This window comes from Sturnira hondurensis, unplaced genomic scaffold (genome assembly GCF_014824575.4).
Source record: "Sturnira hondurensis isolate 20B ecotype Veracruz unplaced genomic scaffold, ASM1482457v3 Scaffold0020119, whole genome shotgun sequence".
NCBI lineage: Eukaryota > Metazoa > Chordata > Mammalia > Chiroptera > Phyllostomidae > Sturnira > Sturnira hondurensis.
In genome coordinates this window covers 5,839,017-5,856,088 of record NW_028092750.1, presented here as the reverse complement: position 1 = coordinate 5,856,088, position 17,072 = coordinate 5,839,017, and the positions used below count along the sequence as shown (strand labels likewise).

At 54.2% G+C, this 17,072-nt stretch overlaps 1 protein-coding gene across 11 annotated transcripts in view; it reads left to right on the top strand.

The window, feature by feature from the left end:
- The first annotated feature begins 94 nt into the window (after nucleotides 1–94).
- MYO9B (myosin IXB) overlaps nucleotides 95–17,072 on the top strand; it is an 82,090-nt gene continuing 65,112 nt past the window's right edge. For all 11 annotated transcript variants that reach the window (XM_037029021.1, XM_037029016.1, XM_037029024.1 and 8 more), the window contains exons 1-2: nucleotides 95–204; nucleotides 13,026–13,921. In XM_037029021.1, coding sequence (XP_036884916.1) covers nucleotides 13,082–13,921 — 840 coding nt within the window. In that variant the 5' untranslated portion in view covers nucleotides 95–204; nucleotides 13,026–13,081. The remainder of the gene's footprint in view (nucleotides 205–13,025; nucleotides 13,922–17,072) is intronic.

The following is a 17,072-nucleotide window of genomic DNA, read 5'->3' as shown; positions in this document are numbered from 1 at the left end:
GGCGTCACGCCCAGGCCCCGCCCCATCAACCCGGAAGCGGGAGCGCGCAGGGGAGCGGCGGGAGCGGCGAGAGCGGCGGGCGCGGCAGGCGCGGCGCGGCGGGGCGGAGAGGCCCCGCGGAGCGGTCTGAGGATTGCCGGGCAGGCGGGCAGGTCGGCCGGAGACCCGGCGCGGGACCGGCGGCGCGCAGCAGCCGAGGTCCAGGTGAGTGCTTATGTCTGCGGGCGGGATTCGATCTTCGGCGGGTTGCAGTGTAAGGGGATAGAGCTGAGGGGTAATGGAGGTATATGGAGGCAGGGGTTGAGGGGCGGGAACGAGCTTGGGGGATCGCGGAGGGGTTACGGAGACGGCGTGCAACAGGGACGCAGCAAGAGAAAGTTGATGGGATAGGCCTTGTGAGGGAGTTTGCGGGCGGGTGGGGAGGTAGGTCTTGTGGCTTTGAGCAGCTTCTCTGAAGAGGACGTGGCTAAGTGGTAGTTGAGGGGTCGCAGGAAACGAGTCTGGGAGGGGCAGAGGCAAGGAGGCGATATTGAGAGGCCCAGGCCGGGGAAGAGGGGCAAGGCCGGTGGGGGCGGGACAGCCTGGGTGCGATCAGGGGAAGGGGTGCAGGACAGCCTGGGGGCGTTTGCCCAGTGTTGAGTCGCGGAGGAATGGTGTTTGAGGCAGGGCGGCGCCTAGGACTCAGTGAGTGTTCATAAGTGCCAGAGGTTCTGAACCCTCTGGTGTGGTGGCCCGCCAGACTGGGAAGGAGAAAATGGGGGATGTAAGGGGGCAAAAAGAGGGTAGAAGGCATGGCAAGAACCGAGGGCCTGTCCGGGGTGGACCTGAGGAGGAGGGGAAGGGAGGAAGGTACTGTAGCAGCCCTATTCTGATGTTGGGATGCAGTTCACGGAGATTCGCGAGGTGGGGGTGGGGGCTGCCTTTCTTGATTCATCTTCCCGATTTCACCCCCAGCCACTGGGTGACCCTGGGTGAATCCCAGCGCCCTCTGGGCCGGGATTCCAGAATTCCGGACTGGAAAATGACACCACTCTCCTGCTAGGACCAGGCTGCCTGGAGCCTGGGGGTCCCAAGGAGCTAGGAGGCAGGCTCTGGGCCCTCCTTGGGACCGGAACTGGGTTTCGGAGGGGAGGGAGTGCACGTTCGGGCACTGGAGTGTGCTAGGCTGTCACCACCTCCTCAAAGTTGCATCCTTGGACTTAAATGGGTAAAATGACACAGGAAATCTGTCCTCCAGTGGCTGTGAGCACAGCCCCAGAGGCAGCCCTTGCGCTCTGCCTTCTCTACTGTGGGCCTGTAACCAAGGGGCTCCAAAGGAAAGCCTCTCCTACACTCTTTGTCCAAGGTGGTAGTTGATGGGGACATTGTGCCTTCCAGTTGGAGGGTCCAAGCTCCTACCTTGCTGAGTTGTGTTCTGGTCTAGGAGTCTCTAGGCTCTTAAGGCATTCAGGAGCAGTGGGAAGTAACATGGGCCACTGGAAAGTTGTTCCACCATCTGATGGGCCGGTTCTGGTGAGGTCCTTGTATGGAGCAGTTTGGATCAGCATTAATTTCTCTTCTTTCCTGACTGTGGGGAATCTTCTCTGGGATCTGCCAGAGGACTGGGGAGCCTGGGTGTATAGCTCATACAGGAAATGAATCTGGATACCTTGACTGTAAAGAGGGCCACAGAGAGATAGCCACCCCCTTCACTTCCAGAATGTTCTGGCTTTAATGGAAGGTGGTTCCAGAACACTCAGTCAGAGCCACAGTCATGCCTTCTGCAGACATTGAGCATGAGCTTGCCAATAAACAGGACCAGAATCTTCTGGTGGCATGGCCTGTTTTCTCCCCCTGGCACCTGAAGCATGGCCAGGTAGGCTCCCTTAGAGGGGCCTGTGTTGGGAATTCTGACCCCCTTCAAGTCTCTTTGTCTGTTTTCACCTGCAAAATGAATGGATTGACCTCAGTCAGCATTTTTCAACTTTGAAACCCAACCCTTCTTGATAATCCTGGTGCCTGCAGCACACAGCCCCCCATTGATTTTATGCAGCTCCCCAACTGGTGATCCCCTCCCTGCTGCAGTGATCCCAGGTTCGGTTAGCTTTCCATTCCACAACTTATGTCCAAAAATGATTTTTTGCTGCACTTTCATGTTCCAAATGGGAAGTTATGATGCATAACGTGCTTTGCACATCACATCTGTTCCCAAAGCTCTAGCTGCATCCTGTGGTTGGAAATCGCTGGGTGAGACCCTCCCTCAGGTTCAGGCCTATGACTCAAAGAAGCACATGGGATGTGGGAATCTCCTCTTTTTGTTTGGCTGTAGGATGCATTCAGCATCCCCAATAAGGGCTTTTTAACTTGCTCCTTCCTTCTCATCTCCTCAAAGTTGTGTGTCTTGGGTAGGCCCCGAGTTCAGTTAAGCAACAGCTGATTGTGCTGGGGGCTAGTTCCAGGGGACAGAGATGAATCCTCCTGGCCTGGAGGAAGGACATTCTAGTAGCCCCACTCCCCAACACACACGAATAATGGAGTTGAGCTTGTAGTCAGTTCAGCAACAGAGATGGTGCAAGTGGTGAGAACAGAATGAGGAATGACCAGGGCGAGCTTTAGGTTCAAGGGTCCCTGCATGTTTCCTCAGAAGACATGGCTGGCCTCCAGCCAAGCCTTGAAAGATACGGAGGTGTAAAACCAAGCCCAAAAGGGAGGTTTGCACAAGCAGATCCCTCTGCAGCTCTACCCTTTATTGAGCACCTTCTGTGATAGACACTTTTATACCCAACTCTTAATTCTGCTAACCAACAACACAGAGATCCTGGCTCCTATTTTCCCAATATGGAAACTGAGGCTCAGGGAGATGATGACTTCAGAGATGTCTCCCTGGTTCTCTAGAAACTCGAAAGGTAACCTCAGATGGGTGAGGACCAAATACTAGAGCATAGTTACTCAACTGCAGCACTATTCACATTTGGGACTGGGCCATTCTTTGCTGGGAGGTTGGGGGTGGGCAGTCCATGTATTATAGAATGTTGGGTAACATCCCTGACCGCCACCCACCAGATGCCAATAGCACCCACCCCCCAAGCTGTGATAACCAAAAATGTCTCCAGACATGACTACATGCCTTTTGGGGGCAGAATCGCCACCAGTAACAACCTCTTCTCTGTAGTAAAATCTGGCTCCTGCCCACCATTGCCTCAGTGGGTCTTTGGTGTAAGTTGGGCTCCTCGGGAACTGCTGCCAAAAGCAGGAGTTGGGGAAAGAGGCCAGCAACTGAATTCTGCCGTCCGGCCAGCTCTTAATCTGAAGTCTCAATAAAAAGGAGGCACCACTGGGAACCAACCAAGGGGGAGTTGGACAACGTGCCTCAGGAATGGACAGCAGAGGAGGAACAGGAGATGAGTGGGGGCTGTCGGCATTTGCCCAGACAGCAATGCCATTGTCTCGTTCTTCTTTGTCTTAACCACTGACCTGGATTTCTGCAGGATCCGTCCTTGCTTGGCACAAATTGTTGCTTTCCTTCTGAGATTAGAGGTATTCGATTCTCTTCTCAAGAGCTGTTTTGGAGGTGGCCCTGGATCAGTGTGTCTCTTGAAGCCCCATTATCTTCTCCTGTTTGCCCTCTTGGCTTGAGATGCCAGTCCATCTTCAAAACAAAAAAAAAAAATTAGACAGATTATCTAACTTTTGTGCTTTGTGCGTGCTTTTCCGCTTGTTCCCCGATGGTGACATTGCGGCTGTAATACCATGGGAGGGAATGCACATTCTGGGGCCTTCTGATCCTTTGTGGGCACCGTCCCTCCCGCCAGCATTTCAGTGCTGTCCCTCCCACCCTCGGTCCCCACCCACCAGCTCTTTGTGTGTCCCCAAGTCCCCAACTAACTGTGCCAGGCAGCCCCTGCTCGACCTCCCCACAGAGGAAGACAGGCCCTTTTCTCTGCCCTCCTCCTGGATGGAGGGCATCGCAGAACAAAGGGCTCTGTCCCGTGCACTGCCAGGCCCCTGAAGAGCCAGCCTGCTGCCAGCGACCGTGCAAAGCCCATCCCTTCACCTCCCCAAGTTTTCATTTTGGCCCAGAAAGGACCTCAGAGATTGATTAAGCATGTCTCAGAAACGCAGGGATGAGTTTGGGTTCTACTCATTTCCTCATCGACACTTTCTGAGCCGGATCCCCGATGATAAATAAAGTAGTGATTCAGGCATTTGGCCCATGCGTTAGTCGGAATGATGAATAAGCTGACCTGGTCTGACTCATTCATTTATATCCCAGCTCTGCCCTGCTTCACAGCGCTGCGTGTTCCAGAATGGGCATTTCAGTGCTGTCTGCTGGGTGTGCGAGTTTCCTGGGGCTGCCATAAAACAGTACCCCAGACCAGAGCTTAATCAACAGAAATTGCCTTACAGTTCTGGAAGCCAGAAGTCCAAGATCAGGTTGCCAGCCGGTCACATTCTCCTGAGGCCTTCTCCTTGACTTGTAGGTGGTCCTCTTCTTTCTGCGTCTCCCGATCATCCTCCCTCTGTACAGGTTCGGGTCCAGATTTCCTCTTTTAGGGACACTAGTCCTGTTGGGTCACGGTCCACCCTGATGACCTTCTTTTAACTGAATCACCTCTTTAAAGGCTCTGCCTCCAGATACTGTTAAATTCTGAGGTCTTGGGGGTTAGGACTTCAACAGAATGAATTGGGGAGGGGGCTTGGAGACACACAATTTAGCCCCTAAAGGGTAAGGGGCAAATTTTATTTTTATTTAGTAAAGGGATTTTGGACAAATAGTGGAACCAATAGAGTGAGTTTATTTTGTTTTGCCTCACTCATTTAAGTAAACATTTTAGAGGTGGTAGTCACATCAACTTTGAGAGCTCCCTGTTAGGGAATTTTCCAGATCTTGCACATGTCCCTCCTTATACTCAGGGTGACTGTGAAGAGGCAAGGACCCTGCTCAGGAAGGCACAGATCTCCTGGGACTCTAATGGTCACCTTAGCACCAGGCCTGGGTGGCCGTGTGTGTGCGCACGCGTGCACGCGCCTGCTAGAGGACCCAGCCGAGGTTTATGATCGGGGCATTCTGGGGTCCCTGTCTTGAGTGTTGCCAAACCCGTGGCCAGCCTGCAGAATCACCTTTATCTCTGCCCCTGTGATAGCGTGTGGGTAGGCCAGGAAGGGAGCTCATTGATTGGTAGGTGAAATCAAAGATGTTATTGACAGGTCAGAACCCTGGGCCATCAGCCAGTCAGGTGATGGAAGCTGTCATTGGGCCCGAAAGCGGACCCAGGTCCTTGCGGCAGAAACTGGGAGTGTGATTCATGGCCAGGAGGAGGAGGCCTTGCCTGTGTGAAGACCATGAGGCCAGGGGTCACAGGTGGATGGGAGGGGGCAACTCTAGGCAGAGAGTTGGGGGTGGCCGCTGGGGGTGGGCAAAGTCAGGAATGGAAAATGGGATGGACCTGGGGGTTTTGTGAGGATGATGGGGCTGTGGATGGCTAAAGGGGTCAGGGTCTCGGCAGTGGTGGAAATGTTCCAAAATTGAGTCCAGCGAGGGGTTGTTGCAGAAACTGGGATGGGGGCTCTTGGTAGGAGGCAACCAGTTGTTTTGCTGATAAGAGCTCATTTGCTCAGAGCTCAGAAACAGCCAGTGTTATTCAACAGCTACTTCGTTCCAGCTTCCAGACATGAGATTAATAGCTCCGTGGTCATTGTTGCCCAAATCCTGCATTGCAACCAGTGATGCAGGGGCCGCTCCCCGAGCAGGGTGTCCCACAGACCTGTGATGGGGGTTCCATGGGGATGTGCTGGGTGGAGGGGGCTTCCTGTGGACCAGAGCAGCTGGCCCACGTTGAGCCACTGGGCTGGCACAGAAGCACTCCCACCCCCAGCCTCTCCTGAAGCCCTTGAGGATCTGAGCTGCCTTAAAAGCAGAGTGAGGCTTCCTCCTTCTCCAGGGGCTGCCCTGCGTGTGAGCCGTGGCTGCAGGCAGGGCCTTTGTGTGCTATCACTGTAGCTCTGCCCACGTGGGTTCTCAGGGAGGCTTTCCGCCTGAGCACAACAGGGCCGGTGATTTGGAGAGGGGAGTCCCAAAGGGCCCTCCTCTGCCCATCCAGACTCTCTTCCCCAGCAGCCTTCCATGTCTTCAGGGACTCACCACTCACCCAGAAAAGACCCAGAGACCAGCCTGCTGTAGAACCTCGAAGCTGTGTCATCCCCCGTCTCCTGTAACCAGGACCCACCTGTGTCCTGTGGGACTGGTTCAGCCACCATCCAACACCCCCCTGCCCCCAACTCCTGTAGGAGTCACCCAGTGGGGAGCCCCCCCTTGTTCATCTGTCACACGCAGCCTGGCTGGTGCTCCTGGTGTTCCCTGTCCCCAACCAGCCAGCCCTCCCTATGAGACTTTCATGAAAAGTTCAACTCCATCCCACATTTGCCAGGCCCAACTGGATAGGATCTGACCTCCTCGACCCTGCCCCCTCCCCCTCCCGCCTCATTCTGCTGGCCACACTGGTCCCCTTGTTCTGAGGCTGCCCTGCCCTCGGAGCTCACCACCCTCACTGGGCCGCCATCCCTGAGCACTCGGCCTGGCCGCCCCTTCTCACTGCACAGGCCTCAGCAACTGTTCACTCTAAGCTCTTCCTGCCTCCTGGTCCCAAATAACCACCCTGCCCTGGTCCCTTTTTGTTCTTACCCAGGCACCTCTGCTATCTGGAGCTGGCTCATTCTCTGCTGGGGCAGGTGGGGGGCAGCTCATTCTGTGCCCTGTAGGATGTTGAGCAGTCTCCCTGGCCTCTACCCACCAGATGCCAGTAGCACCTCCTCCCCGACTATGATGAGGACCAAAAATGTCTCCAGCCACCTCCCAGTGCCCACTGGAGTGGCTCCGGGTATGACACACCGTTGCACCATGGTTAGAAATGCCTCTGCTTGTGGGTTGGTTTGTGGTCTCGTTTCTCAAAGGCCAAGACACCTTGACATTCTCACTCTCTCCTGTGGCCAACTGGCCTGGCCAAGGGTAGGGACTGGGGAAACATTTGTTGCCAGGACAGGTTAAAGGATGCAGCCACAAACCCCTGGGAGAAGGACGGGTCTTGAGGGCTGCTGCATGAGCCTGCGGGAGGGGCTTTCTCCAGGGTCAGGCCTGTTGGGCCAGACTGGAAGGCAGGCCTGAGGGGCATATCTTAGGGAACAAAGAAGGCACACTCAGGCAACAGTCATGAGAGGGTGTGTATGCTTGGAGCATTCAGTGCCTTCTGCTCTGGGCACCTGGATTTGTGTCCCAAGGCTGCTGTGAACTGGTACCACAAACCAAGTGGCTTAAACAATAGAAATCCATTCTCTTGCTGCGCTGGAGACCACAAGTCCAGAATCAAAGCATTAGCAGGGCCATTGCTCCCTCGAAAGCCTCCAGGGGGACCCTTCCTCTCCTCTTCCAGCTTTGGGGCTCCAGGCATTCCCATAGCTGTGGCCGCATCACCCCAATCTGAATAAACCCTACGTTGTCCTCCACCTCTGAGCGGCCTTGACTGAGAAACGTGCTTGTTTTGTAGCCGTTTCTCAGAGCACCCATCTTCCCAATAACTTCATGTGATTGTTTCTTCCTGAAAAACCCAGTGGGCTCAAGGGCACATGCATGGGAACGTGGAAACACGCTGTGTTCTGAGTGGCGCCTCTTCCTTTCAGCTTGAGAATGATTTCATCCGATAAACATGTGGCTGCAAATTACGGCCTTACATAAACGAAGTGGCTATACTACACTTTCTGGAGGCCCCGTCCGCCTTATTTTCCAGTAAATTCCAAATTGCTCGCCAAACCTATAGGCAGAACCTTGCTTTTTCATGCATAAGGCCCCGGCCAGGCCTTGAGAGCGGCTCATTCACATTTGTCCACTTATCCAGCCCTGGGGCCAAATTTGTGATGGCCTCCCCCTCCTCAGTGCCCCTCCTTTCTCTAAGAGTGTGAGGGAGAGGCCCTGAATTCAGGTTCATGTCTTCTCAGGAGTTCAGAAAGTATACGGTATGGCGTTCACAAAGTCTTAATTTTTCACAGTTCAGGTTTTAGTGGTGATTTTTTATTGCAACAAAATGCACATAACACAAAATTCACCATTAGTCATATTTATCACATTCACAATATTGTCTAACTGTCACCTGTATCTGGTTCCAAGACACTTTCATCACCCCTAAGGTAACCCCATCCCCATCAACAGTCACTCCCCACCTCCCCTCCCCCAGCCCCCGACAACCACTGATCTGCTTTCTGACTCTCCGTATTTGCCTGTTCTGGGTATTTCATATCAGTGGGATCTCATACTCTGTGGCCTTTTGCATTTGGCCTCTTTCGCTCAGAGGGTTTTCAAAGTTCATCCATATTGCGTGTGTCAGCGCTTCACTCCTTTTTATGGCTGAGTAATATTCCACTGTGTGGATGGATCACCTTTTGTTTCTCCTTTATCCTTTGGTGTGCATTTCATTTCCACCTTTTGGTCCTCTCATCAGGAGTTTTATAGTCTGTCAGCTTGGCTTCCATTTGGTGACAAAGGTGTAGTTCTCCCCTGAGTCCTGGGGAGACAGACCCCCATCAGTGTGGGAATGTGTTTTGCTTCTATTCACATCATGTATGCTTCTATGAGCATTAGTAGGTTGGGCATTTTAATGTCAGGACATTTGGTGAGATGGTTTGGATGAAGGACGGACACACAGGTGTTTAGGACCTCCTGCCCCTGCCACACGCTGCAGCCAAGCTGTGTCTCCCCACTGCCCACCTCCACCCCCAGAACCTGGCACCCTCAGCCCCTCGGCCCCTCGGCCCCAGACCCGCTTCCTTTCATTCCAGCACAGCCTGGGGATTCCCAAGGCACAGGTTTCACATCCACTTGTGACAGGAACCTTAAGCCACGGCGTGACTGACTTCCAGGTCTCAGACTTTGTTAAGACTCGATGAGGAAGGCATGCTCGGAAGCCAAAGAAAATGGCCAAGCTGCTCCAAGGGAGATGTCACTGTCCCACAACAGTTATTTATGAATGAATTATCACAGCCCTGCAGCTGCGATCGTCAGAACAGCGTGGCTCCACGCAGGAATCGGCAGCCCAGAGGCAGACCCTCATGTGTCAGATAACTTAATATGTGATATTTACCAGACAAAGGAGGCTCCCGCGTCAGGGGAAGGATTCTTTAATACAGGACATTAAAACAGTTACTTCACTCTTTGGAGAAATCATCTGGATCCCCGTTTAACCTCCTATACTGTACTGGGCTGATTAATGTCCCCCAAATTTATGTCCACCCAGAAAGTCGACTTTGATTGGAAATAAGGTCTTTGCAGATGTAATTAAAGATATCGCGATGAACTCAGACTGAGTAGAGTAGTTCATCATAATATCTTTAATCGGTGTCTTTATAAGAGGCAAAGACGCAGACAGAGAAGTGCACTCTGATGATAGAGAAGGAGACGGGAGGGAAGCATCTGCAAGCCGAGCAGCTCCAGGGTTGGCGGCAGCCGGAGGAAGCTGGGAGAAGGGTCTGGGATGGATTCTCTCTCAGCGCCTCCAGCAAGAGCCGGCCTTGCTCACATGTTGATTTTGGACTTTTCCAGAATTGTGAGAAAGTTAATTTCTGTTGTTTTAAGCCACCTGGCTTGTAGCACTTTGTTATATCAGCTCTAGGACACTCATACACCTTCTTAAATAATTTCCAGATAGAAAGAGGCTTAAATGTAAAGGATAAATCTGGGAAGGGAAAGTATAGCCCCATATTATTTCAGATCTGGGAGAATGAGCAGTAGACATAAAAAAAAATGACCCCCAGATCTGACTGCCTGGAAAAGGTTCCATTTGTCTCCAAAAAATGCCACGAGCAAAAGTAAACAGAAATAAATTAGTTTCATCGAACATGGCAGTGAATTAATAGCCTTCCTATACAAAGAGTTCCTCCAAAGCGATAGTCATGCTTCCATGGGGGGAAATGGGCAACAGACATAAACAACTTACAGAAACAAAAAGCTGTTCAGTTCAGTAGACATAGTTTTTTAAAAATCCAGCCTGACAGTTGAAGACATGTAAGTAATAAGACGTTCCTTTGCGCCCAGTGAGAATCTGATCCACAGTGTGTTACAGGTATAATGAGGCCACCTGTGGAATGAGGGATTGCCAGGCCTGAGGGTCCATCCTGAGATTTTGTACCAGAGGCACTGTTGCCTGGGATCTGGCAGAGGGGTTTGAGGGACATTTCAACCTGAGGTCAAGGATGGCACCACAAGGAGGCCATCTGAGATCTGGGTGTGAGAAGCCACAGGCAGGGTCTGGGGGTAGGCGAATGGGTGGCCGGCCAACTGGTGAACCTCATGCCTTCCCATGGGTCAGGGGGCTCTGGGCTGCTGCTACATGATTGGGCTGGAGAAACCTTTCAAGGTCAGGTCTATGAGCCTGGCCTTGGGCTGGGTGGGGAGTGGCCGCAGTGTGCCAGTCAGCCAGTGGTGACCGAAGGGTGACTGTGCTGTGTGGGGCCTGCCAACCTGGGGCCAATGAGAAGAGGCAGCAGTTCTGGGGACATGGTGACAGCACACAGGATGTGGTCAGTGGGAGGAGCAGGGAACTAGCCTTTGGGAGACTGTGGTGGGCTGGAGGTGGGGCAGATGTCCTTGGGCATGAGCACAGTCCCTGAGGGGCCACAGTGCAGTCAGTGCCCTGCCCCAGGACCAGAGCCTGGGGGCTGGGCAGGAGAGGCTGCTGGCAGCACATGTGACTAGTGGGAGTTTCAAGGCATCTTCTGGGAGAAGGGAGCAGGGGTTTCCATGGCTTGGAGCTGAGAACAGTGGGCTGAGGGGCAGGTGGGAATGGGAAAGACTGGGTTCAGGCTGCATGGAAGCAAGGAAGTGACTGGGCTCTACCCTGGGCTGGAGAAGGATTTATTAGTGTCTCTGGCTTTAAGGCACATGAGCTATTAACAGGAGGGTCCTCCCCTTACAAACCCTTGGGAAAGTGGGGAAAGGGGACTCTTCTGGGGAGGAGAGTAAGGGGCCCTGGGGAGAAGGTTTGGGTGAAGCTGGGCTAAGCAGGCAAGGGCCACCCAGGTCTGGCAGAGGGGCTTTCTAGGATGCAGTCATGGTAGCCCAGGTGGGCTCTGGCAATGGCTGGGGGGGGGCAGCTGTAGCGGGACTATCAGGTGGTCCTTTGGTGGACAAGGGCCATAGCCGGTTGGAGCCCCGCCAGTTGTCTTTGGCCTTCCCCTCCCTGCAGGCCTGGCTGTCAGTGGCCCTCTTGAGTGAGCCTTATCTACTTCCTCCTGGCCTGGGGTGGGGCGTGCATCAACTGGTCCTGTAATAGCACCCCCAGTCTCCGAGCATAGGGTCTCCTGCTGTCCCCGCCAAGGGACCCAGAGCTACAAATGGCCCCTACCAGCCTCTGTTCACAGTGGGGCTTCAAAAGTGCCTGGTGATGAGCTTTCCCTGGCAGATGTGGGGTGGTACTTAGCCTGTCCAGTCTTTGGCCAGACTCTCATTGGGGCATGTGGTGGAGGCTGCAGGAACAGGACCATGTCACTCAGCTCTGATGGCTTTTTGCTTAGGCTGGTGTCTGCTGGGAGGACAAAGCAGGCTCATTTGTGCGACCTTTCCACTGCCTGCATATAGGGACCTCGGGCGTGAGGCAGTCCACAGCCCCCAGCCTGCGGGCTGGATCGGCCTCTGGAAGGTGTGGTGTGTATCAGCCATGTCTCCGCCCAAAGCCCTGGATGTTGTGCACACACGTGCCGTGTTTGTGTGCTTGTGTGTGTGTTCTCTGTGGTCATGAGTGTGGGTGTGTCCACGTGAAACTGCACACGTGTGTATGCCTGTATGTGCTTGCATGTATGCACAAGTGTAAGTGTATTCACATGAGTATGTTCATACCCGTGCATCTTCGTGGTTTATACTCCCTCACAGTTGTTTGCATATTAGTTTCCCCTATTGAACCAGACCTTTGAGCCAAGGTCTGGTTCATCTTTGCAACCTCAGCCATGCTTGGGGGGCACACAGCGATCCCGCACCTGACCCCCACGCATTTATGCCTCTTGCTCCAGGGCACATTTTTCACGGTTGCCAACATTGGCCTCGTTTTCTCTTTCTCCTGTAATGTCTTCGGAAACAGTCCATTTTTTGAAAATAAACTTTTTTGTTGGAGTTACAGTAGATTTACAAAACAGTTGTAAAGACAGTACAGAGGGTTCCCTGTGTCCCTCGCCCACCTTCCCCTGTGGTGACCCTCTCATATTATGAGGCACATTTGTTTGTACAGCTAAGAAATTGACATTGGTACACTGCTATCGGCCAGCCTCCTGGCCTTACCTGGTGTCACCAGTTCTTCAGTGCGTGTTCCCTGCACTGTCGAGGAACCCATTGAACTTAGTCATTGTGTCCCCTCTGTCTTTCCCTGCTGCCCATAACCTTGGCAGTCTCAGGAGGACTGGCTGGGCGTCTCTCGGATGTTTTCCACAGGAGGCTAGGGTTGTGGGTTCTAGAAGCAAATACACTCTGAGCACTTTTCTAGAGTGAGTTTTGGGGGGCACTCCCTGACATTGTCCTCCTCATTGGAGTTTGGGGTACATTTTTGTTACAGAGTCCCTGAGTTTCAGGGCAGGTTCATTCTTGCTTGTCCCCCCTCACCTTTTGCTGCCCCTGGTATACTGTGGGGGCATAACCAAGGCCTGCGGGGTCTAGTCTTCAGGAGCTGGCAGGAGAGCCTGTCCAAGAGGAGATGCCAGGAAGGACATGGGCTGCGAAGGCTTAGCTGAGACATGGCCCTGACCGTGGGACTTGCAGGTAGAGAAGCTAACCTCGGTGGAGAGGGCTGAGATAGTGTAAACTCCAGGGGGAGAGTTTGGTGTTGAGGAGCAGGAGGTCTGGTGCTGTCACTCCGCAAGAGCCACAGAGGTCACTCTTCCCACCCTTTGGTTTTTCAGGAAAGCCCTGTCAGGGGCAGGGTATTCGGGCCCCAGACACTGTTCATCTGGGGTGAGTGTCCATATTCCCCACCACAACTAACCCGCCACTCTGACCATGCCACTGTCCCCCCTTTCAGCTCCAGGACACGCACCCCGAGCCCGGGAGGCATGCTGAAGCCAGGCAGCTGGCAGGATGAGTGTGAACGAGGCAGGCAGCTCCGGCTGCCGGAGGGAGGCGGCCTACCACCTGCACATCTACCCACAGCTGGCCACCAGCGAGAGCCAGGCCTCATGCCATGTGACGGCCACCAAGGACAGCACCACATCCGATGTCATTCAGGATGCTATCACTATCCTGCAGCTGGACGGAACCAAGCGCTATGTGCTGGTGGAGGTCAAGGAGACGGGCGGAGAGGAGTGGGTGCTGGACGCCAACGACTTGCCTGTGCACCGCGTGCTGCTGTGGCCCCGACGGGCACAGGACGAGCATCCGCAGGAAGACGGTTATTACTTCCTGCTGCAGGAGCGTGACTCAGATGGGGCCATCAAGTACAAGCACATGCAGCTGGTGGCCCAGGCCACGGACACCCGGCGCCTAGTGGAGCGCGGCCTCCTGCCTCGGCAGCAGGCGGACTTTGACGACCTGTGCAACCTCCCTGAGCTGACCGAGGCCAACCTCCTGAAGAACCTCAAGCACCGCTTCCTACTGCAGAAGATCTACACGTATGCGGGGAGCATCCTTGTAGCTGTCAACCCCTTCAAGTTCCTCCCCATCTACAACCCTAAGTACGTGAAGATGTACGAGAACCATCAGCTGGGCAAGCTAGAGCCGCACGTGTTCGCGCTGGCCGATGTGGCCTACTACGCCATGCTCCGGAAACACGTCAACCAGTGCATTGTGATCTCAGGCGAGAGCGGCTCGGGCAAGACGCAGACCACCAACTTCCTGATCCACTGCCTCACTGCCCTGAGTCAGAAGGGCTACGCCAGTGGCGTGGAGAGAACCATCCTGGGCGCCGGCCCCGTGCTAGAGGTGAGCAGGGCAGTCGTCTAAAGGGGCCCTCTGCCTTCACATCCGGGTTTTATTAGCTCGAGAAGATAGTCTGTTACACTTAGGGTTCCCTAGAAACAGGAGCTTCACTAGAAACAGAAGGCTCAGCATGCTGTGCAGGACCACGTGGGGAGGCAGCAGGGCTGGAGCAGTAGGAGCGAAGGGAAACCTTGGGCCAGGGTCCCTGCTGCAGTTTTCGTGGGAAGTGGTGGGCGAGGCGGGGTACACATGGGCTGGTTTTGATCAATTTGGGGCCCTTGGGTGTAGGGGCTACCCAGGTTGTCTGGTACCTGCCCTGGGGTGATCAGGGCAGGTAGATAGTGACCCTGAGTGTGAAAGCTGGATAAACAAGGCGTGGGGGCTGGGGCTCTGACTGGATCTGCCAGCGTGCAGAAGGTGTGTTCACGGGAAGTCCTTTGCCCTCTCTAGGAATTGGCTAACCCTGGGAGGGGCAGTCCCTGCAGGGTCAACCAGGCCCCAGATGTCAAAGCATCAGAACATAGAGAACAAAAAGGCCTGATTAATACACTGATATCATCTGGGAGGTGGCAGTCTGTAGTCCAGGTCCGAAAAAGAAAAGGATGGCATATCCTCACTGAGCCGTTCATGACGGAGCAGTCCAGTGGGGCTGTGGTGTGGAAGAAAGCCAGACAGGCGAGTGCAGGCCGGGGGGCTGGGGAACAGTGAGGCGAGGGGAGGGGCCCCCGGCAGCACTGGACAGTCAGTGGGGGAGGAAGCACCTTCTGCCCTCCGTCCAGCATCCCAGGGCCAAACCCCGGGAAGCCATGGGTGTGTTGCTGTGGGCGAGCCTTCTGGATGCGGGGCAGCGGACGTGACCACACACTGGTCCTCTCTCTCAGGCTGCCGAGACAGGAGTCGCCCACATTTCAGAGCACAGCCTGACCATCGTCACCTTGTGAGGGCCAGGCCATGTGTGGGCCCAGAGATCTGCACTCCTAGATTTGGCAGCTGGGACTCTTTCTTTCTTAAATAAGATTTTGTCATAAGTAATTACATATAAGTACTTCTAATCATAAGTATTTAATTTTACTCAATATAATGTAAATTATTGTGTTTCTCAGAGCAGTTTCAGGTTCAGAGCAATATTGAGCCAATGGTACAGAGTCCCCACATACCGCCTCGCTCCCACACGTTCGTGTGTTACATTTCTTCCAATCATCAAGCCAGCATCGCCACGTTATTACTGACTCAGCCCCACAGTGTACTTTGGGGTTCACTCTGTGTTGTACATTCTGTGGGTTTGGACAAATGTACACTGATGGGTGTCATACAGAGTGGTTCCCTGCCCCAAAACTCCCCCGTGCTCCGTCTGTTCATCCCTGTCTCTTCCAAATCCTGGCAGCGACCGATCTTTTCACCGTCTCCAGCGTTTTGCTTCTTCCAGACTCGTTTCTTTCACTCAGCGATACACATCCTCCGTGTCTTCTCGTGGCTTGAGACCTCATTTGCCAGTTAACACCTCATTACCTGAATGTGCCACAGCCTGTCTGTCCACGGGAACCCAGACCGCCCTCCTGAGGGGTGCAGGGATCTCACCTACCTTGAAGCATTGGTAGCGTTAAAGGCTACCTTCAGCCTCTGCCAGTCCCCCAAGCTGAGGGCCTAATGCAGCTGCCCGGGAGGGCTGTTGCGCAAATTCAGTGAAGTCACATCCAGGCTATGCCTGCCCAGTACACTTCAATTCCTCTTCCTCCCTGATGTTCTCTGAGATCATCAGCAAGAGATTCACTGGGGCCGCAGTGCCTGGCCCTGTGCCTGCACGGGTAGCCTGTTTCTCTCTTCTCCTGTACATGTAATGTAAAGGTTGTCTTTTTTGTGTGAGTGTTTTAAAAACTATTGAGTAACCCAGCCATAGAACAGACGCTTTCCTCTTGAATACTGTGGGCCCCGAGTGTGTCTCCCTTCCGTTCTGTCTCCTGTTCACTCTGAATATTCCAGCCGCGTCCGCCAGGTGCCATGCACTGTTCTAGGCACTGGGCTGTACGGTGGCCACAGTGGACAGAAAGGCCTGCCTGAGCAGAATTGCCTCCCAGTGACGAGAAGGCAGGCAGAGAAATAAAAAATGGGCCTCGTGTCAGATCTGGGAGCCGCTCACGAATAGCAGGCAGGCCCCACGAAGAAGGGTTGAGAGAGCAGGAGGCGAGAAGGTAAGGCTGAGCTGGGCCTGGAAAGAGGGGTGAGTCGTGGAGGAGGCACGACCAGTGAAAGGCCAGGAGGCTGGGCCAGGCCTGGTGTGTTGGAGGAAAGGCAAGGGTCCCGGGTGGCACAGGAAGGGGCCTGAGTGGAGTGAGTGGGAGGCAGTGGGGACAGAGAAGTTACACGCAAATCATTCATTGCCTTGTGGGCTGTGGGGAGGGCCCTGTGTGACATGGGAGCCAAGGAGGGTGTCCCAGGTACAATTTGGCTCCATCACATGTCCGAGTCTGAGGTGCAATGAAGCCAGCGGCCCCACTGTCCTCCCAGCAGGGACTGGGATCCATGGTAGGTGCTCTAGGCCAGCACATTGGTGCCTGGCACCAGAGTTCTGAAGAAAATGGTACAGGCGGTCAAAGACATTAGAAATCAGGAATGTGAACCAGAGGGCAGTCCCAGTGTTCACCAGTGGAGCACTTTGCCAACTGGACATTTCCCCTCATGGAACTGGGCAGGCAGGTGGGTGTGCCCATGCTTGGTGGGAGCGCGGGCCCCGAGGTCTCAACAGACATGGCAAAGAGGCAGGACTGGCACTGGGGCGTAGTTTCCTTTCCTCGCTTAGGGCCATCCCGCGCACCTGGATGAGGTTCCTGTGGCTTCCACAACCAGGGCCACAGACAGGAGGCCTTCAAATGACAGGAGTTTACAGTTGTGCCTCAGTGTCTAGAGGGGACTGGTTCCAGGGCCCCCGTGGGTACCAAAATCCCCAGATGCTCAGGTTCCTTGGGAAGAATGGCAGATGAGCTGATGAGCTGTATTCGCACACAGGCTGCGCCGGGAATGCCTGCGCGTCCCTTTACTTGTATGGATTCAGCAGGGTGCCGGCACCTGGCAGATTCAGGTTTTGCCTTTTGGGGATCTTCTGGAATTTTTTTCCTTAATGTTTTTAAGGAAAAAAAAATGATCCTTGGTTGGTTGA